At 39.8% G+C, this 27,095-nt stretch overlaps 1 protein-coding gene across 2 annotated transcripts; it reads right to left on the reverse strand.

Moving 5' to 3' along the window:
* Nucleotides 1–47: 47 nt before the first annotated feature.
* Nucleotides 48–27,095, reverse strand: LOC131441484 (alsin-like). 2 transcript variants are annotated; one of them, XM_058612350.1, is made up of 41 exons: nt 26,878–27,095; nt 25,125–25,314; nt 24,045–24,196; nt 23,334–23,558; nt 22,472–22,662; nt 22,231–22,263; nt 21,950–22,150; nt 21,606–21,712; nt 21,250–21,485; nt 20,940–21,030; nt 20,437–20,609; nt 19,767–19,935; nt 19,574–19,670; nt 19,342–19,419; nt 18,432–18,659; nt 17,753–17,924; nt 17,368–17,563; nt 16,678–16,743; nt 15,297–15,456; nt 14,998–15,129; nt 14,555–14,683; nt 13,663–13,686; nt 12,128–12,198; nt 11,413–11,479; nt 11,049–11,227; nt 9,924–9,989; nt 9,630–9,728; nt 9,041–9,205; nt 8,094–8,205; nt 7,160–7,237; nt 6,854–6,990; nt 6,238–6,393; nt 6,004–6,118; nt 5,546–5,703; nt 4,583–4,681; nt 4,263–4,442; nt 4,139–4,184; nt 3,919–3,980; nt 3,084–3,233; nt 2,687–2,783; nt 48–2,484 (listed from the first exon to the last, which is right to left on the reverse strand). In XM_058612350.1, exons 2-41 carry the CDS (start codon nt 25,142–25,144, stop codon nt 2,446–2,448), a joined length of 4,956 nt encoding a protein of 1,651 aa, XP_058468333.1. In that variant the 5' UTR covers nt 25,145–25,314; nt 26,878–27,095; the 3' UTR covers nt 48–2,445. The 2 variants fall into 2 exon arrangements, with proteins under 2 accessions (XP_058468333.1, XP_058468334.1); XM_058612351.1 differs by lacking the exon at nt 13,663–13,686.

The following is a 27,095-nucleotide window of genomic DNA, read 5'->3' on the forward strand; positions in this document are numbered from 1 at the left end:
TCCATGGATTAAGACATCAGGAAAAAAAATGAATCGCATGAAAAATATTCAGAATTAAATTAAATTTATTGCTCCTTTTAATAAACATATTTTAACATTTAACTGAATGTATCGATCAAAATTAATTAATATTACAATCAGCTCACCTGATCATCGCTTCAAGGTCCAGTGTGTAAAATTTAGGTTACCCTTTTTTTAGTTGGCAAACATTTAAGATACAATATGTATACATTTTTTGAAGTGTGAATTGAGTTTCATTACAGAAGTTGCCGAGTCAGTTTTTACAATAGCCCACAATAGATAAACTACACATATGTGAGTTTGAGTTTTGTTGCTAAATGAATGCTACATTGATTCTCAAAACAAACTTGGAAGGGAAGGGTGAGGAGTGAGGGATATTCAGCCACAACATGCAACTTCGACTACACTCACACACACGGCAGTAAGTGACTGTCCTGACCCTTAGAGGTTACATTCTGTGAGTGAGAATAAATACATTTTCAACTCAGTGCTGTAAAAACTGAATGGTATCCATGCGAGTAAATGGAAGAACTTTTGCAGCTGCTCTGTTGTTGGTTTTTTCTCATGGCAAACTGTTTCACTGTGCAGTTCAACGTGAGCATTTTACAGCCCGTTTTATTCCTGACATCAAAAAAAGCTCAGTCAACACAGTCAGTAACACTGTACTGTTTACAATGTACTGTGAATTTGTTTAATCCACAAACTGACGCTGTTTTATGACATTGAGTCATCGTGTAGGAAAGGAAAGGTGTTTTGGCACTGAAATTGCTCTAAGAGGAATAAGATCTAATTATTCAGGGAAGCTTGTGAGTATACAAGATATACTGTATTTCATGCTAACACATTTACATCATATCTTTTGTACGTCCTATCTTGAAATGCAAAAATATCTCTATAAAATGCCTGGATTCACACCAGGAGGTCACCACTGTTATTACCGTCTACAAACAAAACATGCATAGATGAATAAAACCGCATACAACCTTTTTGTACACATACAGCAATTATAAAAAACAAACCTCTCTCAGGTTGTTTAAACTGGAAACTGTCAGTGCAACTTGAGAATTGTTCCCTATTAGATTAGACACACACAATTCCTACCAGCAGAGGAAGGAACATTTCTCCTTTAGTTATATTAAACAAGTGCATTTCCCATTACTGTCCTGTTCAGTTAATTTATTTATATTAGGTATAAATAACAAAAAGTCCAGGCCTGAGACAAAAAGTTTTGAGTGTGTAGCAGCACACTTGTAGTGCATTAGGCCAGAGGTCTTTAAAAATGATAATAATAATAACAATAATTTAAACTGTATCAGAAAAATGGATGTCTGTTGTCTCCGAAATTCTGAAGTGCCTCTAAAAAGATAAATGTCAACTGTACAATATTTTGGGACTGAGAGGGAATGTTGAGAAAAAGGTTTTTTGTTCTCTACATGAGGAATAAAAAATTGCTGAACTCCACAACTGATTCATTAAGAGCAGTGTTCTGTGTTTACTCACACACAATACACCTATATTAAAAATGTTAAGGTTATTTTATTGGAAAAGCTGAACCTCAGGCAGGGTTTGCCCTTGAGCTACTGCAGCTGCTTACCAAGGAACCCCAGGTCAATGTGAGCATCAGACATATGAAATGAGCATCCAAGCCTCATGTAGACACTCTGAAGCCAGTGGAATGTGATGAAAACACATTGTCTTGTGCTCAAAGTGCTAAAACCAAACTGAGGTCTAAGAAAATACTTTCGATTATACAAAACGGACACCAAAAACAGTGTAACAAGCTTCTGTCTCCACTAGCAGTGATCTCAATGGCAACGTTTTAGCCAAACAGCAAGATTTTACTCCACTTAATAATTGACTGGAGTAAATGTTCAGTCAAACCTCTATTGCTATGTATTATTTAAATTATTATGTGATTTCACACTTTGTTCATAAATGTGTTCCCTTTGCCTGTTCTCAAAGAAAGCTGGTGAAATAAATTACTTTTATCTAAGTACTATTAAATAAAGACAAATATTGTAAAGTAGCATAAACGCAGTGTTGTTACAACCTGTTAAGTCTCCCATCAAGTACTTGTGATAATTATCTCTCAGCTCATAAACACACACAACTGAGCTGATGTAACCACACTAGACCATGTCTGGAAGAGACAGTTATGCAGTTTTCTACTATGTCCACAGGAGGGCGATGTGCAACTCTTTGATGGAGGAGAAGAACTCAAGAGCTCTCTAACAAACCAAAAGGATCAACAGCATCAACAGATGTCAGACATCATTTCCTGTGTGGTGAAGATGTAACAATGTCTGTCAACTGCAACTTCCCAGTGACATAAAGGTGATTTTACTGGTTTGGAAAGGGAGTTCCTCTAACCACTATTGCAGTTTTTGCATCCTGATGGACAGTGGGACGTCCTACTGCCCACTCCTACGTGGTCGACTCATGCTGGATCTGGATGTAGCAGGCCTACAGCAAAAACAAGTGGACATTTTACAACCTGTGCTGAAATCAACAGAGATTGTGAAATTTGAATGTACCTTCAAATTTATTTAGAATATTTAGTTTTTTAGTTTAGAGTATAAACCTATGCTGGATTAAGGAAATACGTAATCAAAAAACATGCCAATTGACTACTATTTTTGGAATATGATGAATGCACTGTATGTACCTTCAGTGTTGTGAACATGTGTCCCATCTCTCCATGCTGAATGTTAGGATCCATCAGATCTTCAATCAGACTGATCTCAGCTCCAAGGTTCCTGATCCTGTGGAGCAGCTCAGTTTAAAACAAAACATTGGCCAGGCACCAGGCTGCAGCCTCTGCTTACCCCTCTGTAGTGAACGTTATGAACGTTATATGCATCAGGTCATCAAACATGTCACTGACAGTAAACCAAACTGGATTCATTCTACATCTGTTGAGCAAAACAGCCTCACAAGGACCCAAAATACTTGTAAGAACCTAACTGAACAATTTCTTCACTGTATGACATCCAACAGCCAATTACACTGCAGTCACATGTTCTGACAAGTGTGTGTGTGGGTTTGCATGTGAGTTAACACACCTTGCTCTGAGAACCACATAGAGGGAGAGGGGGAGCAGGTCATCCATGCACCACAGGAAACCAACGTCCACCATAGGTTTTACTTCCTGGGTCAACTCCTCAAATGTTTTCTGGATGACCATGAGTTTGTCTGATGGAGTGAAGGTAGTGCTGCAAGTGCATAGATATACAAAATGAGCATAATAATGTATGTGGGTAAGTACTTTGTGTAATTTCTATAGCTCTTTTCACAGAGAATCACAACGTGTTTTTAAAAATAAAAGTGCAGGGTGGCATAGACGAGAGCAATTAAAATAACACAACGATTAAAACAAATCACATAAAAACTGCCGTTGTTTTACACACAACACACATACAAACGAGTGACTTGAAAAGCACTTGTTTTTAGTATAACTGAATCATTATAATCAGTAAATTAAAACCATTTGTTCAGTACAGTCCATGACTCGGGCACAAACTCTGTCTGACACTGAAATACAGCGGCAGGGTTTCTGATGCAGGTCGTGATCAGCAGTCGCTACATACATCAGACTCCTGTTAAATATTGAGATTTTAGAGATTTTTAGATTTCCCTGGTAATTGTTGGAGATTAACCCACTTTGTAAGGATAGTTAAGTCTTTTTAACTGATCTACAGTTCGGCACTATTTTGCTTGATACTTGTGTCTCTCTTGTGTCTCTCCCGTCTCTTCCTGTGACGGCATTCTGACCAATCAGTGGCAGGCAGTCTGGCAATAGTCACGCATAGTACTCAGCCCGCTTGGAACCTCGCCAGAGCAGGTACCAGGTACTATGGCAAGTCGAGCCGGTGGAAACTCCATTCACGTGGCAGCTACCTGATTTGTTGGAGTGTCTCTACTGCGGAAACAAAGCAGGCATCTTTGCTGCTGGACACAATCTAAGATAGAACAGAGGGAAATAGTTACAGAGCAAAGCAGCAACTATAAACTCATGGCACATCCTGACCTCATGTTGAGATTAGAGATACAGTGTGAACGCAACAGACAGATGGACTGAAAGCTGGTGAATCAAGTGGCTGGACAGTGGGTCTCTTACCTGCTTTTTCTCTCCCAGAACTGACATCCACTCCGGCCAGAACTTCCTACAGGAGAAAAATTAAATGATGACCAAGACAACAAAAGATAAGAAAACAAGTGCGCGTGTGTGTATACAAACTAACCTTTGAACTCCAAGGAAGTTGAGTAATGACTGGTCAGGTTGTTGGTTGAGTCGGAGAATGCGCTCCCAGTATTGCGTCTCCTTCTGTTCCTCCTGCAGGCAGTACAGGGTGAAGAGAGGAGGGTAGAGTCGAGGGAGCAACAGAGGGAGGAGCAGAGAGGAGCAGCTCACCACCACAACACTAGAGAGAGGAAAGGTAACGGAAGAGGAGAGAAAGAAAGCGTCATGAAGGAAGCGTCTGGTCTTATTGGATTTGCTTGATAACCATCACTATTTTTTGCTATAATTTCTATGTCTCTCTCTCTCTGTACTAACACTCACCATTGTCCTTCTGTGTTAGAGTTGTGTCTGCTTTTGGATGGAGAGTTTGGGGGGTCTGGGAGGACGCCACCATCATCTGGTAACCCAGGAAACAAAAACCTGCAAGCAAAGATATGTTATTTAATGAAATGGGTTTTTTTTCCCCAGATGAGCCATACAGAGAGTATCTAAGACGCTGTAAAGCAAATACGCACAAGTTTCTGCTTCTCACACATTATACATGTTAGAAAATAGTGGCTGAGAACATGTGCACTCTTCAGGATTTTTTTTAGGCGTGTCTAAAAAAAATATGGCTCCATGACGCATATCTAGAATAACTCCTCAAACATGGCGCTTTATCAGCTGTGATGTTTGCTGTGAGTCACTGCACCTGCTTCACACTCACATGTCTTTGACCTGAAAACGTCTTACTTCGCTGTAAAAACACTATCCACTAACACTTTATTTTTGACACTTTATCCCCACCCCCCTCAAGATGAGGAAATGAAGTATAGAAGGTGCTGCAAGTGCTGTGTTTATGTTAATATTCTGTACAAAAACACGATGAACCGCAACTTTCTCAGACTTCGGTCCCCACGTGAGAGGGTAGACCAGTGCGCGTGTGTGCAAAAGCTGCAGTGGCCACACCCCCACTGTCTCAGAGCAGATAATTGCTAATTGATAGTTACAAACACTTTTTCCTGTGGGGTGACACAAGCAAGAGATATTTTTATCACTTTACAGGAGCTTTCACTGTGTAAATTGCATATTTTTATGTCATGAATATTGAATTTCTTGTATAGAAAAAGCTTTATTTAAAGTTTATAAAAAGTTTGTACACAGCTTTGTCTTCTCTGTTTTTGGTGTATTTCTGTGGCAGCATTACAGCACCACATACACCAAATTTTTTTTTGAAAGAGTGTATAGGGAAAGTTCTTGGAGGTCCAAGATGCAAACAAAAGAAACCCCGGGAGAAAGATCTACCGGACAATGCTGTAGTATTGGATGAGGTAGGCCTGGACCTCCTGGACAGCCTGTCTGAGCAGCCTGCGGTTAGATCCGACGCCGACGTACGTCATCCTGTAGACGGTCACCAACGTCTCAACCAGCCAGCCCAGAGGGTGGACAGGTGTCTCACATGCCTGACAAACAACAACCACACATAGGTTTTTATGATTATAATTCTGTCAAATTACAACAAAATGGAACAGAGGATGGAAAGAAAATATGTTTGCATTAAGTGATTATTTAATAATGTAGTTATTAATTATATAAAATACTCTGATCTACTTTAAAAAAAAAAAAACCTCAATTGAGGAGCAGCTGTTGTTTTTTTTCAATAAAAGATAACTTTCTTACAACTATTGTGGCATGATTAACTCTTTTTTGAAGTCAATGTACAAGTGACTGCAAAGACAGAGACACAGAAAGTTCCCTTGTACCTTGTTGAGATATCGTCGTATGTTGTCATAATTTGCAGTGGTGACAGCGTCTACATGATGGGGAATGAACTCCAAACACTCCAAAACTTTGCTTTGAGACCTGCTGAGGTTTATGCTGCACAAACACACATATAGTGACTATTGTTCACTTCTTGTTTTGTAACGGCATATTTAAGGAATAAACATTTTAACAATAGCGCGTGTATTTGCTCCCACGTTTGTTGACATATTTACCGGTGTCGCCGAGCAGTTGATATGGTAACGGCGATGTTCTCCCATGCTGAAGTCCTGTCTCCTCTCCCGGCTGCATCACAGCCCAGTCGACGCCAGCATTCAGTAAACACACAGCCCCACCTCCGGCCTGCAGCCACCACATACTGACCCAACCTGCTGCATGTACACATAGTATGAATATGTTTAAAGCACCAAAACAAATGCAGTATTTTCAGTGTTGGCTGTAAAACTGAGCTGATGTAGCTAGTAAAAAATACATAAAATAAATATTTCACAAACAGCATGGCTTCAATGCCTTCATATGTTTTAATACCGGCTGGTCCTCAATGTATCAATGACACAGTGATGTTCCATTTATGTGTTCCCAGAATACTGCATCAATCCTGTCATGTTTTCCATCACCATGTTCAAAGAAGAACACAAAACTAATATAAATTTGACTAATATAAAAATAACCTCGGCATTATTTTGGACTGTGGGAGCAATCCCGTGTACCTGGAGAGCACCAGGCCGTGAACTTGAGTCTTTCTGCTGAAAGGCAACGGTGCTAGCCACTACGCTGTTGTGTGGCCCTATTTATTCCAGCTTTAAAACAAGTCAAATGACATTAACTTACAACAGGCCCCTTCGCGCTTTGTTTTCAGGTTCATCGGTAGCAGGTTTGGTATATGTTCCAACCACTTTCAGCCCTGTGTTCCACTCTCCACTGAACATGCCGTCCAAACAATCACCGTTGACCAGGGACAAAACACCCTGAAGAAGACAAAGAGATGCAGAAGTCACAGACAGACACAGAGAAGGAAAAAAAATAAGCATTTCAACATCACATTACCTAGAAATACCATAATGGACACAACTTAAGAGGTAGAAAGACAAACATAGAGCCAGTGCACACAGATAAATGGAGAGACTTTCTTTCTACCTTCCCATTGATAGTCCAGTCATCACAAAACTCCCCATTGAAAGCTGTGTCATCATCGGACATCAACAGCCCTGGACCCTAATAGAAAATACATGCCACATCAAACTTTTACTAATATTATAAGTAAAGTTGTATCCATGAATCAAATCATCACTACAAACAGGGGCCACACAGTGGCACGCATGGTTAGCACTGTTGCCTGTGGAGTTTGCTTGTTCTCCCTGTGTATGTGGGTTTTATTATTCTGTGTGTATATAAAAAATTCCTCATTTATTCAGTAAAACATAAATGCAAGACTTCATGCCACATTTGAGAACAGTTATAAAAACTGACTTTGTGGAGGGAAGGCTCCAGTGACCACTCACTGTATAAAGCTTTTTATTATTATTATTATTATTATATTATAAATAAAAATATAAAGTAAAAAAAGAATAAAAAGCACACTCTGAACACAAAAAAGTACATCAAAATGAGTAGACTTCAGCTTGAAAAGTGAAGTCTATGAAGTTATCAGTTAGCCACAAGAGGGCGACTGTTGATTGCAAAATGACCTCTGATGATGTTGCATTTATATATTACATTTCTATTTATAGGAAAACGATAAAGCAAGGCACATATGAGTGGACACCAGTGTAATTGCTAGTTTTTTCCAATAGGTTCCTGGTTGCATGCGACATTGGTGAACTCCAATGAGACTGGTGAAGTTTCAAAAGCTCACATGGCACTGGTGAAAAATGCCAATCATTTCACATTGGGAGATACATTTGCAACCAGAAAAGTACTATTTATTTTTATATACGGACAAACCTCCAAACATGTTAGTGAGGAACCCGTCAAACCCCGTAAAACTCTCAGTAATTCAATCACACAGAATATAAACAAATAAACACTAACATCTCTACTTTGAGTACATGACAGAATAGAGTGAACTTACACTCATCTTGTTCTCTTTGAAAGTCCCTTCATAGTAGATGCCATATTGGGTGGCAACCACAGCGCTGCCGTGCCTGTGGTCATCCAGCCATAGTCCCATGTACTTCTCACCTCTGGGAAAAACAAATGTGAGTTACAACAGCAGAGTGTCTGTCTTCAAAAGCAATTTAAATAAATGTTTTGCACATTTGCAGAGGTGGTTTCTGGACTGACAAAAAAGCTATAGCAGAACATAAACAAAAACAACTATTTATTCATCTGCTGACATCTCTGGCGGGCAGATATTCTTATGTTGTGTAACAATTTCTTTTCCTTTCAATCTCAGGGAAACAATTCAGTTTCAGCACATGGAGGCCAACACAAGCCTTGAAGCTCTGGTTTAAGTATTAGAAAGAAATAGCGACATCTAATGATGAGACTCCTGTGCTCATAACACTCTATCCCAAGCATGTCAGGGAACTACAGTGTGTCCCAGAACAAATGTAAACACAAATTCTCAACTCTCCCCTCTCTGCCCTGCCTGGTGCATTTTCTTCTTTTTTTCTGTATATGCATTGTCATTATTTGGATGGAGCCATTGACCATCATTTGGTGAAAGCTCCTGCTTCAAAATGTCAACAAATCACCCATCAGTGTAGGCTGTTGTAGAAACATGTCAGCTCAAGATGGCAAACTCCATAAAACAAGCCCTTGCTCAACTTATATACACCAAAAAAAGCCTTATTCTAAAATAGTGGAAACAAATCCATTTTTTTATTATAATATTAAAATTCTCATAATATATTATAATATTTTCAAAGGATAATACATTTATACAAGCCCTAACCCTGGGTAAGTGAGACACCATGTGTTTAAGGGATGAGTATCACATGTGTTAAATATGGATTTCAAACATTTTAATGCTACATAAGTTTTCTCTTCGGCTTATTGCAAAGGCCATAATCAGACCTGGTGATGTCATCGTAGACTCCATATCCCGTCTTCTTGTCCTGGACCCACTGTCCAATGAAAACACTGGAGGAAGTCCCGGCCTGTTTGCCGGAGCTCAGCATGCCATAGCCGTGTCTCTGTCCGTCAAAGAAACAGCCCTCGTACACCTCACCACTGGCGTATCTAAACAGAATGCACAGAACCATAAATACAGCTCTGCAGACAATGAAACTTGTCATGTTCATGTTTAAGGACACAAGACTGAGGGAGGCTCAGTTCCTTCAACACAGATCAATGATTCAAAGTCATAGAAAAGCCCAATTTTGGTGACTTGGGGGTGAAATCACTGCTCAGACAGAGCTGAAAATGTAATACTGAGTAAAAGTTAATATTGCACTTTACATTTGTGACCTGGTGTGAAGTACTGCTACATATATAAATCAGACATGACCTTAATAAAGTCACATTAACCCTAATCTTGATAGAACGCGGAAATTATAAAAAAGCTAAACCCCTTGATGTACTGTAGGTACAAATCTAAAGACAGAGTTCAGCTTGTATGCTTGTCTCTACCTTACTAAAAAGTCAACAGAAACAGTGTACTGACTTGTACTTTCCGAACCCATTGATCTTGCCTTCTCTCCAGTGTCCTTGGTAGCTGTCGGGTTTATTCAGCGCTTTGTTAGGCATTAAACTCTCCCCATAGCTAGAAGAAAAACAACAGCAACATTATAACATCAGTTACACCTCTGCCAGCTCATCACAGATGTAAATAGCAAAATTAATAACAACAACATGCATCTAATTTCAGTGAGTCTATAACCAACATGTTTAAATCATAACATGGACAGAAAATATAGCAACCCAATGTTATCTTCTGTTTCTGTACTCAAGTACCAACCCATTCTCCAGTCCGTTTTTAAAGTTCCCGGTGTACGTTCGTCCATCTGGCCACTTCATGGTGCCTCTGTAAAAAACAATTACACATATTCATTTGCGCAGCCTTTTTTAATACTCTGTGGTCATTTGATTAGCTAACTGCGACCAGACAGAGTCAATAGTTCCGAGTACAAAGAAAAACTAAATTTATCCTCTGCTGATGAGTCATTCATCATCACAATCTCGACTGGTTTGAGGTGAACTGAGGGCTGAACTAAAGGCCCGGTCTTTATGCCGAAGCTGTCTAACCACTGAAAAGTTTCACCAACTTAAACAAAAGTTATTGTTGTGCGGTGATATGTGAAATGCATTGGGAACATTTTAAGTAATCTCCTTCATGGTGCAATCAAGGACACCCCGGTATTCAAATGGTCTGCCAAAAAGCAAAGCTCGAACAATGAACATTAAAGACACACCCATAAGCAAACATAATTATTACACACCTAAAGTATGCATGTGTGTGCAAATGACACACACGCACACAAAGAAAAACAATGACATGGAACGCTACTGATAGACTCTCCCTAAGAGAAAATTCAGACTAAATCAACATTACAGGTTACATTTTTGTGTTACACTCTCCCCCTCTTAACTCTTTTTAAGCACATCACTTGCATGCCACCGCCATACATTTCCAACTCGTGGTATGGGAGTCTTAATGTAGTCTTCTGGGTTAAAAAGTGATGCCCAGAAAGACGGACGGAAGTAACCATCGACTCAGCTGATTGCAAAAATAACTAAATTTGAAGGAAGTCTATGGGAATCTCACTTTATTTACAATGTCAGTAAACAGGAGAGTTAATGGTCTCTATTGCTGTTTTTAGGTCTTCTTCAAGACCTGAAGAGGATGATGTTAATTTTGCAAATGATGTTAGAGTGTTAGAGGAATACAGACAGTAAAGCACATCATATACAGAATGAGTGGACAGCTGATATCATCCAGTAGATACTTGGTTGTAGGTCCAGTTACAGCCTGGATGATACTGGTCATCCAGGCTTCATAATGGGAGTTCTTTAGCAACCAGAAGACAACATCGACCTATATGTACACACAACATTGCATGGGAGACACCTCACAGATACTAACCTGCCATGAATTCGTCCTGACAGCCAGACCCCGGTGTAATGGGCATCTTTAAACCGTCCCTCTCCGGTGAATGTGTAGGAAGCTGTACGAGACATCCCCATCACTCCTGGTGACGATCCCTGAGCTCCACCACCCAGCACCTGATCCACCGCCTGGTTGAGTGATCTAAGCCACTTATTCTACAGACAGACAGAAATTATAATTTTCTCCGATACTCAAAACTTTTTTTTTTTTTTAATCAATCATCTTTCCATTGAGATCTAAATTGTTAAGACTAAATGATATGTGCATAGAAATTGTTGTATGAAAACCAAGTCACCATAAGTACATCTTAAGAAGTACAGCCACATAAACACAAATGTACCTTTTCCTGTGGTGTTGAGGCAACCAGGGTGAAACTCTCCTCTGGACATATAATCTTTATGGCATGGCTGAAGACACACAAGACAAGGACAATATGCCATTTGATCAGTTGTGTTCAACATATACTCTAACGTAATAAATACTAGACGAAAGTGTGGGGGAAAAAAACAAGTGTCAGGGATCCTACAACTTAAAGCAAGTGAAATTTAAGACCAATTGTACAATAAACAAAAACAACAAAGCTGTCCAAAACATATTAGTTAGGGACAACTTTGCCCAAATGTTTATTTCAACATAAAACACGTGGTTTGATTGGTTCCGCTGACCTTATCTGCGTGATGTCATTTGATGCCAATTATTTTTAGATTTTCACTCACAAAAATAAATCATAAATGTCTTCTTCCTTTGTTTTCAAGACTTTTGAAGGAGGGATTTAAAACATTTTAATACTAATTAAGGCCTTGTTTTTAGATTTATGAATTCAATGCCTTTTAAGACTTTTTAAGGATCCGCGGAAATCAAGCAAAAAAAAAAAAACCTGAATAGAAAGTCAAAAACGAGAAGAGGTTTGGCTTAACTAATTTCACTTCCACCACTGGAAAAAGTGTGTATGTAAAGTTTATGAAATGATAGGTGTTAACTACCAGTAAACTCAAAATCCCCAACTCAACGTTCATCGTTCATTTTACGAATTGGATTTTTAAGAACACACTCACAGTCCGCTGCTGTCATCAGAAACTGGTTTCACCCACAGACAGGTCAGAGGATAGACATGATGAGTGGAGAACTAGAGAGCAGGATAGAGAGGGGGAGAGAGGAGGGAGAGTGGAGGAAGACACAGAATATAGTCTAGTTAATCTTTCTACATACCACTGAATTTGCAACACTAAAATATGCATCTGTTCCTCACTTTTTAATCAAGGGAAGTGGCACAAAACTCCATAAATGCACTCTCAGTTTGACTTAAATGTATGTGAGAGATTTTGCACATGAGGAAATGAAAGAGCTGTCAGTGTGCACCGCTTCCAGACTCTACTACAGAAACGAAAAACTTGTCAAATTCTAACTGTTATGGTAACTGTTCTACTAATCCAAGACTAAAAAACTGCATACATTCAGTTTGGAATGTATGTAGTTTGAATGAGATTTAAACATTTGATTTTTCACTATAGCATTCACTATAAGACTTGCTGATAATGCAAAACTTCTTCATATTGTTCAGTTTAACTTAAAGAGTATGGAGAAGGAAATGTGAAAGTATTTGAAAAAAAGAACAACTGCAACATAAACTAGAAGTGTCATAAAACTACATACAATACAACATACAATACACAACACCAGACATGAACCCAAAACCACAAGGAGATAGAAAATAATGGTTTCACCGCTATTTGCTGTTTGTTAACAAACCACCCCACACCAAACAGACAGGCAGGCTAACTATTCAACCTTGGTTAGGGCTCAGCAGCAAGCGGGTTTACACTGAAAAGAACACAAAGACACATGGGCCAGGCAACAGTAAGTATGCTATTACTGGTGTCATCTGGGCTAATTAGTGACTGTAATGACTTCCTATTCAGAGCCTGTGAAGTATTCTTTTACTTATTGCTTCTAAAACGCAGCAGTAAATTGGATTCCTTTCACCAACATCTTTATGGCCTATGAGCTATCACGACCACAATCTCATCTATTTTCACTCACAACTGACAAGTACTAATGTTACAAACACATTCAAACCAAAATACACACACACGCGCGCGCGTGTTTGGCAGCTGCTATAGGACAGTTTGAAGAGAATCAGCCATCAGAACATGCATAAAATAAATGGATTTTAACACAGGACATCTGCAACGCTAAAGTTAATGATGTATGATATTAGATAACATATTGTAAAAAGTTTAGAAACACCACTGAACATTATACCCTCCATGAAGGCAAGATTTATTACAGAGCTCTTGTATCAGGCCCCGTTAGTTTTAAACGGGTATCAAATAAACTTGTGGCTACAGCCCTCAGCACATCAAAGTGACGCTATCTGGGTTGTGAGCAAACAGCCCAAACCTTGACATCCTTTAACATTACGTAATGTTCCATTGTTAATATCCATTTATTTACATCGTAATATCGTGTGAACCTCTCGTGAATGTGAGCACTGAATAGAGGCCAGCCCACCTATGCAGCACAAAGCTCAGGGGGGTTAAAGTGGTTGGTGGGAGGTGTACTTGGATAAACTGGTGTCAGAAATACTTACAAAGCTCTGAGAGGGAATGGCCCCCTGAGTGAATGAAAGACACAATGTACAATGTTCAGACTTCCAACTGAAAAACCTGGTGCATAGATGTCGAGAAGCACCAGGACAGAGACACACACACAGAGACAGACAGACACACACACACACACACACACAGACAAAGATCCTGCGAGAGCTTTTCCTCATCAGAGTGGAGCCAACATAGGTGTCATGTCTTTACAGTATGAACATTTTAAATGCACAGTATGTTATTTCTGCCACATGGAGCATCTCAGGCGAAACAATAACAAAAGACCTAGTTTGAGTGTGTGAGGAAAGGAGGGTAGGATCATGGGAATTGTCTCATTTGGTTCCCGTGTGTTTACACTTTACAGGGAGAGCTTTGGCAGCAGAATGTGCTGCAAGCAGCAATTAATAGCAAATATACACAATATAGTATATAGAAAAACAAGACATTGGCTAACTAGTAGTACCAACTATTTTCTTCCTCACTCTGACATTTATAGCAGAGACGGTTAAAGAAGATGACATCATTAAAAGAAAATATGTATTTCTATGGATTTGACGGATGGAAACAACTCCTCAAGTTTTTTACTTTCAGAAATGTTAAATATTGTATCATTAAACTCAAATGTGTAAATTGTTAACTGTGTCCTGATCGTAACTAACTAATCGCATTTACAACAGCTACAGTTTTATTTTTATTCTATTCTCATTTCTTAACTGAGCTGCTGTGAATGTGTGTTCCCCCCCTTGGGGAGGAATAAAATTCAATTTAATTCAATTCAAAGACCTAATGCTGTCCAACTTGGATTTACACCACCTGCAAATAGAGTAAAGTGACCAACATTTGAACACATACGTTCGGACAGACTTCAGTACGTGTGGTCACCTGTGTGTGCACCAGTGCATCATTAAACAGTATGAACCAATGGTTGGAGAACCGTCCAGCATTCTGCAGGGTCAGAGACCTGTTGCTGCTTTCGCACACTACGCGACGCTGCGGGAGACGCAGGAACTCCTGAAAAACAAACATGTACGTTGAGCTGCTGAATACAATCTGACGTACTGTCAAAAGCAATTTCATAATTAGGATTAACCAAAAAAAGAGAGGTTCATGTGAGGTAAATCAAGCTTTTACTGTGAAATAATAACAAAAATACTGCTATTCTTGACTTGTGAAGCAAAATGTCACGAGCAAAGTTGCTATTGTGATTTACCACTTCAAAGTAGACCACCTGTGTTTTGGGAAATTAAATATCTCAAAGGGACTTCACACCACAACAGTTAAGTCAAGAATTGCAGGTTATATTAACAACACAAACTTGTGCTCACAGTATATTTTCCAGAGTGTTTTTTCCAGAAGAGGAATGTGGTTTCAGCTTCCTTCTTCTTCCTCAGCAGGGATGAAGATAGGGATTCATACTGACTAAAGCCTTGGTGGAGGGTCTGATACTCTTCAGTTAACTAGGTGGGGAGCAAAAACATTTTAATAACAACAATTACAGTAACAGTAACAAAAATTACTCAATCATGGGAAATACAGAACGATAGAGGAAGAAAAAAGTATGAGAAGACGAATAATGCTTGAGATAGTCAAAGAGGCTTGAAGTGTAGAAGAGTTCCATCCTCACCACGTCATAGCAGGCTGCTAGTTTGAGCAGAATTCGACTGTACTGGTGGAGTTGCTGCAGAGGCCAGTACAGCAATGACACAACATCAACATCACCACTGACAGACTGATCTGGAAGGCACAGCTGGGCAAGAACAGTTTGCTGAGAACTGAAAACCTCACTGGAGAGAAATGCACAGGAGAAACAGGGATGCTCTTACGACTTGATCTCCATCATTTTCATTGGGCTAAATTCATATTCAATTTGTTTTAAATTAAAAGGACAAAATGAAGCTTTACTCCCACATGAGAAATAATTTCCATCTATGTCAACACACCTGAAACAGCATATCACATGACCATTCACATTGACTTGGCACGTTTGTGGCAGAAAGAAGAGTAAGCAGATTGTCTAGTTGTAAATATTTGCTTGATTACAGAAAACATTAATGAGAAACAGCAATGGTGAGTGAAAAGTACGAGTAAAAGGATTTGCTGGACTAAGCATGAAGTGGAACTTTTAGTAATCGTATGGGCATTAAAAGGACTAAGGGCTTTACTCACTGCTGGCAGTCAAGTCACAACTAATAAAAGCCAACTAGGAAGCAAATGAGTCATTGTTTCTAAAGGTCTCCATTTTTGTCAGCGCACACTGAAACATAGTCCTGGAATTTTTTTTCCACAAAAACAGAACCAGCAGCATTTTAAAAAGAACTTTGCTGTCTTAAGGGATTGAAAGCTAGTTTGACCATCAGGCTGTTACATGTCTGGTGGTGTATGTAAGAGGGAGAGAGCAGAGAGCCTGCCCCACGCTGTGTGCGTTACATGCTGTGTGTGTTGTGGGTTGTGTCTGCACCCCCCCCTCATGTGTCTCCACTCTCATAATTATAATGTGAGCATAACAGCAAGGGGAAAGCTGAGACTGGTGCCAGTGGGTCTGATGGCAGCATGAGCTGTGTGTTTGACCTGAGAAGTCTGACACTTCACTTTTTAAGAAGCATAGGCTACTTGTTATGGAGCCGCTTGTTTTCGGGCTCTGCTGGTTTTCTTTATTGTAAATAAATCAATTTAATTAGTCAACTCAATTTTTATCCAAAAACTAGATATTTCCCTCTCCCCTTTCTCCTAAATTGACACGGGGATATAACACAGGCATAAGGAAAGCAACTTTTAAAACTGAACTGTAGTGTGGATGCAGTCTTCACTTTTCAGTGAATGGAAGCTAAAGCATATATTAAAAACCTTGTACCTATGTACACAAGTGTTTTACACATATGGTTTGTTTTGGGCAAAATAAAATTGATCTTGGTGGACATTGAACATTGCTCTCTCTACCACAGTCTGTTTCTGCAGTGAGCAGGACTCCTCAGTTGAAAATGTAAAGAAACAATAAAGAAGCTCACAGTGAGAGTTTCTGTAGTGACTGGAATCCACCCATCACCTGAAAGTTACCCAGAGCAAAACAGTATCTAGAGAGAGGGGGGAGGGAGAGACAAACACAGAGAGAAGAGAGATTTTAGTATAACAATGTCAAATAACTGACCTTGGTGAAACTTGTACACCTGCACAAACAGCCCGAATCAGATATATTTTATATCAGGTATATTTTTTTTGCTTTTGTTGACATGTGGAAAGCTTTTTTTCTTTCCTTTATTTTACTCTTTCCATTCACTATCTACTGTCAACAGAAACTGTGAACATTGACTGGATTTGCTCTGTAAGTCACCTCTACAGTTTGTGTTACCCATGCCTTGTCAGTGTAGACACTGTATGTATTGTCTGTTATAACAAAAAGGGACTCAAAGCACCCGTATTTTCCTTTGAAGATCTATTGAACTGTCTATTATTATTACTAAGATATAAGTGTGAGCTGTATTTTCAGCCGTCTATCACAGAATACTTCCTGTTTAAGTATAAAAATAAAAATGGAAAAATATTGTAAGAGAGAAGTATGCATTTTGTGTCTGAAAATATTTTTTTTAAATCCTTTTAAGCAGTCACAAAATATCAGGTTATGATAATAATAAAGTTATTATAAGACAACAGCTAATTTAATTTGTCTGAGCAATTTATCAAATGTTTCGTATTCTTACGCTTTGTAAATGTCAGTGAAGTCATCCGTGTGTGTCAGCAGTAGAAGGGAAGTGACATCACAGGTCTGCACGTCATGCAGGAAGTAGCTGAGTGACGTGGAGTGCTGACTGATCAGGACGCTCAGACGAATGAAACTCTCACAGAGAGAGAAGAAGAGATGAGTGCACGGCTCACCTAATGACGAGTGCGCACCCTCTGTGGAGAAAAGTACACAAATGAACCACACATGCATTATTTCACTCATCACCTGTACAATAGACACCATGATTTCATCTAGCCTTCCCACAATCTACATAACAGTACATTTTGAAACTCCCACATTCATACCCACCACCAATGAGTGGGTCAGAAATCAAAAAGAAGGGCGCACAGAGACTATCTCACCTTTGTTACTTAGTGGCGTGAGGAGGAGCTTCCTGGTGTTGCTCAACAAACAGTAAAAGTGCCTCTCTCTGGAGGCCAGCTCGTGGATAGCAGAGACGAAGCCCATGACGTTCTGGTCTGCTAGCACCGCACAGCTCTGCCCGCCACAGCACACACTGCTAATATAGCCCATCTACAGTCAAAGACACAGAAGAAGCGTGGGTAAGGTGAGTTTGGTGTGGATAGGATTAGGAATAGAAATGTGGACTGAAAATCAATCTGCTCATGAAAAGAATGCAGTTACATTAGTATGACGCTCATTTCTGGCACTGCTGGCACTTATATGAATTCAAATATTTACTTTTTGTGATGTGATCTGTGTCTCTTCTTTTTCCCCCCTCATGTTTCCAGGATTTTGTGTGTTGCATCCCTTCATTTAATAGATTTTTAAGATTTTATAAGCACATACTTGTGGCTAATAAACGTCACCACAGTGAACCATTTCAAACATGTAAAATAAAAATAGAGCAGATGTATTTCAGTGATTCAGTTGCACCCATCACCTCCCTCACTTTCAGTCTGAGTTTTGTGTATTTGTATTAAGTTTTGTAAGGCAGCCACTGAAAATAGTGAAGGCTATTAAATGCTGCTATAAACTGGACCGTGCTGTATAATAATCTCTATAAAAGAAACCACAAACCTCGATGCATGAAGGCAGCATAATGGGTCTGACTGTGTAACTCTCTGCCCTTTTAGGTGATCTCTGGCATGACTTTTGTCTCTGTTGTGACCTCTTCCTCTGTGCCGACATGAGCTCTTGATGCTGGCCACAGTACAACAACACCGGCTGGACGCAGTCTCCGTCAGCCAACAGGAGCGAGTGACTCTGACCGGCTGATATGTCCCAAATCCGGAGACCCTCAGATTGCTACAGTGGCCCATCGGGGACAAAACAAAACAAAAACAATAAATTGGCTTGCACTTACATTTGTATGTTGTTGTGAATATTGATTTCCACTCATTGTATGAATGATTGATCAGTACATGGATAATGTAAGTAAATATGAGACACATAATAGTCCTTATGACATGGCCCAGAGCGTGAGCAGGTTCCACATATTTACAAATTTCCAGTTTAAATGAGCAGCGAGGGAGGCCCTTGTTGGTATATTGACTGGCGTTTAGAGCAGCCAATAGCGCCGCAGCTAGGACTCCGCGTGACAAAATAGCTAACTATGGATGGCAGCCTACTCTTGTGGCAGACTTCTCACCATCATTGTGATCTATATCTGTAGTGTTAACAGATAAGGAATTTAGTGTCTGAGGAAGAGACTGATTGTGAAGAAATGTCTAGAGTGTACATGCTTGTCAGGTTAGGGCAGGGTGGGGCATTGAAGGAATCCTGCAAGTGCAAGATGCCGAATTGAGGGCTTAGAAACCTCTACAATCCAATAGATACCACTCTTATGATGTTATTAGGTTGTATACAGGTTTGCAGCTAACATTTCAAGTAACATGTGTGAATAAGACGCTGAATCTTTTTTTTTTTCATGTTATGGGGACGTGAAGGAGTGGTTGAATAAAAGAACAGACATAACATATCGCAGTACCTTCATCTGCTGAGGAACGGTGACAGGGCTGTTGACATGGCCGAGCTGACCACACATGTTGCTGCCCCAAGAATACACCTGCAACACAATAGGACCGTCATGGTCTGTATGTCACAAATACATGTGTGAAGTGTGAAGACCAATTTGACTATAAACCTTTTGGTAAATCCCCCCCCCCCCCCCAGGATAGAAGCGGGCTTCAACTCTGTGTGTGTGTGTGTGTGTTTGTTACCTTGCATTGAGCACTGAGGGCTAGTGAATGGTGGGACCCTGCAGAAACTTTGATCACCTCCTCACCAGTCAAGGACTTGATACAAAGCGGCTGGAGTCTGCTCAAACACATGCACACACGTATGACATACTTTATTTCAGTATTTTACCACAAAAGTAGGCAGGATTTAATTTAATTTAATTTAAGTTCAGACCTAGCAAGCTGGTCTCCATGGCCCAGTTGCCCCTCCGACCCACGGCCCCAGGTCCACACTTCTGTCTCCAGCGACGGCAACCCATCGCCTGCCTCCTCTGGTGCTGCAGCCTGGGTGCGACCAGCAGAAGATGACCTGCAAGTACAAGGCCGGCGTCGCAGTGGGGACCCTAAAGGAAAAACACATGATGGTAAAATACAATATAAGGCTGAAATTCATTGATCCTGAGCCTTTAGTTTCATCTCATCTTTCTGGCTCTGTTTGTTTCTTTGTTGTTGCAGCTTCAGCCTTAAGTTAAAGGAGTTAAACATTTAAATGTCTTTTGTACAGAGAGATAATGAGACGTTCAATACGTCTCTCAAATACACACAACTCTAATATAAAGCGCAAAGTCTGGAGTAGACGGTTAGCTTGGCTGTGTCCACAAATACTCATACTAGCACCTTTAAGGAAGGTTAAAGGATAAGCAATTTGCCTATGAACGAGCATGTTGCAACAAAAATTCAATGAATGGTATTATAGGGAACAACATACTTTAAATATTTCTTGCTGAAAGCTGAACTAACAACCTCCTGGTTCCATTCTACAAAGCTCAGGGTATCAACCTTCTTATCTGACTCCGAAAGAAATAAATGCATATTTCAAGTCGTTGACACCCCATCATTCCTACCATGGGTGGGTGTTCCAGGCAGTGAGCGTCTCCTGTTTCCTGTCTTTTTCCCTTTCTGGCATATATTTGTAAGACTGGAACTCTTCTGTCCTTGCAGTGCCTTCTTCTCTGCCTTCAGACACAGATGAACATCATCCAAACACACAGGGGAGGAGGAGTACGGCCCACTGTTGCTGTAAGAAAGATGATCACGCTGATGATACACTGGAGGTGAAAGTAATTTTGGTGTGTAGATAAAGCACAAAAATATTAGGGTGTGTATCTGCATGGTTAAAAATCCCCTCAGTCTTTCGTCCTTGTATGGACAAGCATGTGATTAAGCACAGAAGGGAAGTGGAATCAACTGAAACAAAGGGAGATCCACTAAGATGTTCTGCCAGCCCTGCAACTTCAGAGGAAAAGGTGATGCACGTGTAACTCCTCTATTGTTAGTTGTGGATTTTCTTGAATGAAATGATCACTATAAAAACTGCTTAAGTGCTTAACAGTAAGTAAGATCATACTTGCTGGTGCTTTGACTCTTAACTGACGAATCGTCTTTGTAACTGGAAGCGAAAATGTCCACGGAGGGAGATGAGGACATACAGCTGTCATCTGGAGAGAAGGAGGCGGGGAAAGAAAGACAGAGATTATGCATTTCAACATAAAAACCAAAGAGAAACAGAAGTATGACTAGAAAAGAAACCCTTTGAGAATGAATCAGAAACATAAATAATATTAAAAAGGGGTAAAGAGAGTGAGTAAAACAAATACATTAAGCGATGTAAAGAACAAAATAACATACAAGGATAAAAGAAAAGAAAGATAACAAACCTGAAGTGTGACTGCTCAGTGAGTCAGTATCCCCTGGCACAGAGGTGTGCTGCATCTCTAATGAGTGACCAGAGAACTTCTGGAGGAGGTTCTGGAGCACCAGGTCGTCTGGGAAAGCGGAGTTCTTATTGGCCCTCCAGCATGGCATTGGCTGTGACTTGGGCATGCCGTCCATCTGAGTTAGATGGTCAGCGTGCCCCTCAGGCTCACAATTGGCCCTATTTAGAAGAGTCTTCCTTATGTATTGTAAAGCAACGTAGCAGAGACAACAGATGGAAAAAATTAACAGCAAAGACGTTATTAATAAGTGAAATCAAGGGATAAAAGTGAGAACCATAAATTATATAATACTGTACTGTTTAGTGCCAGAATTGCTGTCTTCAGAAAATGAGCCAGGGCTGCTGCCAGCTGACCTCCCACCAGGTTGGAGTCTCCGTCTGGGACCTCTTCGTCTGGGAGAAGTCTAGGGATGTAAAGCCGAAGGAGAATCAGCTGAAACTGAGTTCTTAATGACAGTTGTATACAAGCGAAAATGAGCTATATTTAGATGTTGTGCTATAGCTCCAGAAAATCTCTGCACATCAAAAAACCTGTTCGGACCTGTTGTTAACATCCATTCTTAGTGATCAGAGTAAGTGAAGTTGGAAACACACCCAAATGAATAAGATACTTCAGATTTTAACATTTGTTTTACATTTACCTCGCTTGTTAAGACTTCAGTCAGCTCCACCCCCAGTGGACAATACTGTGCATCATCAACTGTATCCAGTTCCTCTTTCTCTGTCACTGAGTAGTGAGGTAACTGGGCCCGCTCCCTCTTCTCTGGGATGTTCTGGGTATTGCTATTCTGAGTTGGTAAACTGCGAACCAGTGCTAAGCTGTGGTAGGCACCACAGGCCACCTGCAGGATGTAAAACAGAGCAGGTGTTTATGTACACTTGAAATTTAAACTTCAGTAAATATATGAGGAAGAGAATCTACCTGAATTACATGTCTGCCAGCCAAGTGCTCCACCTGGGCCACAGATGGAAAATAATACCAATTTGATGGTTAGACTGAAATATAAAATTCTGCTCACACATACAAACATGTCATCAGTTCATCATTAAACAGTACACACAACTAGTTAGCAGCTCATGTGCTTAGCTGAACAAATTGTGTAATTACAGGTCAAACAAAAGTGATTACTTTCATTGTGACATCTCGTTTCACACAAACGTACCTTCTGTGGACTCCACACAGGGAAAATGTTTGTGACCAGGCCAAGCTGGCAGCCACTGCCCCAGGCCCACAGCTCATTCTGAGATGACAGAGCCAGACTGTGCTCCCGTCCACAGGCCAGATCCACAACCCGGACCACGGCAGGAGGAACAACCTCAGTGTCCACCACACTGACTGCGCATGGCTCTGACACTGGAATTATTATTATAAAATCATTTATCTTCATTTCAAGCAGCCTCACCAGACCAATCAGTGTGTTTGTGTTTAGACCCTGTTTAGACCTGGTATTAACATCAATCCTCAGTGATTTTAACAAATGTGGGTATAACTGTTCACACCAGGCATTGAAATGTGTCCTGAATGCATGTCCTGTCAAGGTGTGTCTCCACCCTTTAGTCAAATAAACACTTACTTGTATCCTTAAACATGAAATAAGTTTTACCCGTAAGAAGAAAATAAATGATGTGTCAATCAGTGTTAATGTTGTGGCGATGACAGCAAATAATTGAACATATGAGTGCTGATTACTGTAAAACAAAACAACCGTCAACATCAGCTGAGGGGGTGGTGTCTAATCCGCCCTGAGCATGTGTTCATGCATGCTCAAGAATGTGACCACATGTGACCTAAAACTACCTCCTAATGTGCACACATTTCATACCTGTACATGTAATATGCTCATGATGGCTGTTAATATCAGGTCAAAACAAGGACTTAATGTTAGATTATGTTAATATTAATATTTTCTCTTTGAGAAGATCAATTATCTGATTTTCAACTTTCACATTCTGTAGCAACAAGGCACCACAAAGCTGTGATACAACATTAAGTAATATCAGTTAGTTAGACAGGTGTTGACCAACCTGTGACTTGTGCGACAGTGTCCCTCTCAGAAAGGCCACACTGTCCCGCAGTGTTCTCTCCCCACATAAAGACATTGCCCTGCTCACTTAATGCACCGCAGTGGAAGCCGCCAGCGGCCACATGGACGATCTTCTTCCCCAGCAGAGAAACCTCGAGCACCGGAGCAGACAATGGGATGCTCACATCCCTCCACAACAGCTCTCCAAATGAATACACCTCACCTCCTGGTGGACGACAACAACAACTACTGGGTAGAAATGGCTAATTTTGAACGACATGTCCGATGCAGTTAAAACTACTGGTAGCTGAGAGTAGAGAAGTGTCTGCTGTTTATAAAATGATGAGATGACTTTTATTGACAAAGATACAATAATATAACCAATACAGACGGAGCAGCATCTTAGTTTAAATAAATGAGTCGGAAGAAAAGTCACCTTTTCTGATACAGATGGAGCAGGATGACAATTCTTATGACATTTATGTACGATATAATATTCACAAAATACTTACAATTCATATTCAACACATTGTTTCAGCTGGCCATACAATACTAACATTCAAGAATTTTTCAATTTCATTTAGAGACAAAACACAATATGAAGAAACTTTTTAATTTACATTGACATAATGCAAGTGACAGCACTGAAATATCCCATAAATCCCATATATCCCATATAAAGAGTCCCACTTCACTACAAGGCTGCACTCACCCTGTGACAGCAGAAGTCCATGGTGTTCTCCCAGGGAGACCTGCAGAACAGGCCTGGGAAACAGCACTCTCTCTGGGCTGAGCTGCTCACTGGGCCCCACTGACTGCCATATGTGGAGAAGTCCTCGCTCTGGAGGTGTAGGGGCCTCAGGGCTGAAATAAAACACACAAATGTGTGGATAGTATTTTAGCACTCAGACACAGCACACTGCAGTTGAATTGATTTTTTTTATCATGCACTGCAAGAGTGATCTGATTTCCAATATAAATGTTTAAGTCAAAAGCTTCTGTTCAATATTTACGTTATATATTAAAAGCAAGTTGGAGTCACACCACGAGGTATTCAAATATTAACACCTCAGTAAAAAGTAAAACTACTATAATGTGGTAACAGGAATTTGAATAGTTTCTACATGTAGGTATTGCTTTTTTTTTATTGGCATAGAACAACCAAAATAGAGTGAATGAACTACGTTTTTAAGATGAGCTACTCATGATGTAAAAGTATTTATGACTCAGCCCTAAAACACACTGTGTCCAAACCCTCTGTGCAGCAGCAACATCTTTACTAATATAAAGGAAAGCTGTAGAAAGCTGTAGTTGCAGTTTAATGACACAAATATGAGTTTGATTAAATTCCATTTCATTTCAGTACGTGTATGTTCTATATTTGCAGGCCCTGACAAGACCACAGGTGCTGAGCAAGGATAACTGTAAATGGCTGAACATCATAGGTGAACACATGCTATTTATTTGATGTAGCCCCCTATGGAGATTAGCTATCTTACAATAAAGTATGTTAACAAATTCAGGTAAATAGATTTATTTGAAGTTGCCCAAGTTACATTTAATAACAGCTTGACTTAGTACTGAGCAAAAGTACTCTGAATTGTGCAAACTCATAAAAATGAAACTGACTCCCAAGATTTAGTAATTGAGTAATCTTATCTCTCACATCTAGTCTGAATTATCCCATGAGGAAACACATCTTGTGGGAATCTTGGCATCTTATTCAACATGTTTACAACGCAAACAGGATAACAGGACAGGGACGGGAGTATGTGTGTGTGCGTGTGTGTACCTCTCGTCTGTGTTCTCCATTACTTCAGACTCTCCATTGCTTTGGACAGTGAAGGCATCTTAATAAGCATCTTTGCCAATGCTCTTAATATTCTGTTAAGTCCAAAGAAAATGTCTGTTTGGAGGAAACAAGTGAATCCTCTGTCCTGTTTTTGATGCCTTTGTGGTTCATCTGGTGCTTGTTATGACACCTATTTGTGACAAGACAAAAGTAAACAATCACTTCATTACTTGACTTTAAATTAAATCTGGCATGAACAACAAAGACATAAAAAATATTGATTTAAGTTAATTCTCCTCCGGGGGAGTATCAGAGTGAAGCGCCTGCATTTATACATTAAATGTTTATTCTAGATTACTGTAAAATCAATGTACTGCAAAAATGCATCATATTCTTTTTAGTATCAACATTTCAGTTTAGCAGGAGCATTTGGAATCAAGATTCAGTCATTTTGTGTGACTTTCAAGTGCATTTTCTATTCTTCAGCAGCCATGATTTCCCAATTGTGCAATTGCTACGAGTTGAGAGTGTACGAAGAACATAAATAAACAAAAATGTTACAGAAATATGACCCATCACTCCCTGTACCTGTGCATCACATGAGCACATACAGTAAGTTAATCAAGGGCAACGTTGTTATTGAAATATGAAACTTAAGGGAATACCGATTTGCATTGTAACTTTGTATTACAAGAATAGGACTAGTATTTTTGAAAAAGTGTGTTTCCCAACCTCAGTTTCCTCAGATTTGATAAGTATCTTCATTCTTTTCTTTGTTACGTGCCCACCAGTGACACTTGGTCCTGTTAGCGTAACAGTGCAAAGATGGTGGACAGTTTACATTCTGGGAATGAGGTCCCGTCCCCCTACTAGTGGGTCTAAAAAGTGTGGAATTAGTGTTGCAGTTTCAAGCCTTGGACCAAGGCTCGGACCAAGTGTCATTGGTGGGCATGTAACAAAAAAAGAATGAAGATATTTCTCGACTCATGGGAAACTGAGGTTGGGAAGCACATCTTAAAAATCGGTGTATTCCCTTAAGAATAAAGTACCCTCCATCAATTTCATGTGGCCAGTCACTTAATATCAAGTTATAATTTGTTATTTTTGTATGTTTTCTTTTTAAATAATAGATTATTTAGCATTATAAAAGTGTTTACATTATGAACTATTTATATTTCCAATTCAAAACAAGCACCTTTATTTTGAAATTATGTTAACTATCATCTTAGATGTTATAAATCCATATATTTTTCTCAAAATATTTGACTTTTTTTCACATGACTGGCTCCCTACTGACCAAACTAGACACTCAGTGGCCCCCCAGGTCATTTAAGTTTGAGACCCCTGATTTAGATATTGTTAGAAGGTAAATACCTAATTAATTCAACACAGAATTAAAGTAGAAAACAATATTGGAATACATAGTAACACTAATGCATTGCATTGCAATCATAACCACTAGAATTACTGGTGACCATTACATCTATATAATATTTACTTATCAGCTCTTAGTGCTTGACCTCAAAGCTTGTTCGGTTGACACACTGAGTGAACGCTGAACACGCAGTGTTGAACTGAAGTGACTGACAGATGAGCTAACATGGCAGCCAGACGCGTATAAACACAAACACATAGCAAATGCAAAGCACTCTGGTTGTGAACAGTCGCTAACACCCAGGTATGAGAGAAAAGCTAATAAACTGAAGTTGGCTAGTTCCGTGCCATCGCTGCTAAAGAGGCTAACTAAACTTACCGGGTTGAACTCGGGAGAAGACCGCACATTCACGCGAGTGAAACCGACCGACATCAAAGCAGACACGCTAGATGTGTGTGTTCACTGTCACAGAAGATGCACAGGGCTAAGCTACGGTGTATTAATGGCGTTAAATCAGTGCAGCGCAGTGAAGTGACCACAGAAGTTCTGTCTGTCTGACACTTCTGTTCTGTCTGTGATGCTTGTTGATGGGAGGA

The sequence above is a fragment of the Solea solea genome, chromosome 2, assembly GCF_958295425.1.
Source record: "Solea solea chromosome 2, fSolSol10.1, whole genome shotgun sequence".
In the NCBI taxonomy this organism is placed as follows: domain Eukaryota; kingdom Metazoa; phylum Chordata; class Actinopteri; order Pleuronectiformes; family Soleidae; genus Solea; species Solea solea.

What these genes read in the sequence shown, in the direction of transcription:
- LOC131441484 (XM_058612350.1), bottom strand. Translation starts at nt 25,144, where the DNA reads ATGGAGAACACAGACGAGAG. An exon ending in ACTGAGCAGTCACACTTCAG is followed by an intron (nt 21,031 to 21,249) that starts GTTTGTTATCTT and finishes CCTTCTCTCCAG; the next exon opens with ATGACAGCTGTATGTCCTCA. An exon ending in ATGCACTGGTGCACACACAG is followed by an intron (nt 13,687 to 14,554) that starts GTGACCACACGT and finishes TCATTCACTCAG; the next exon opens with GGGGCCATTCCCTCTCAGAG.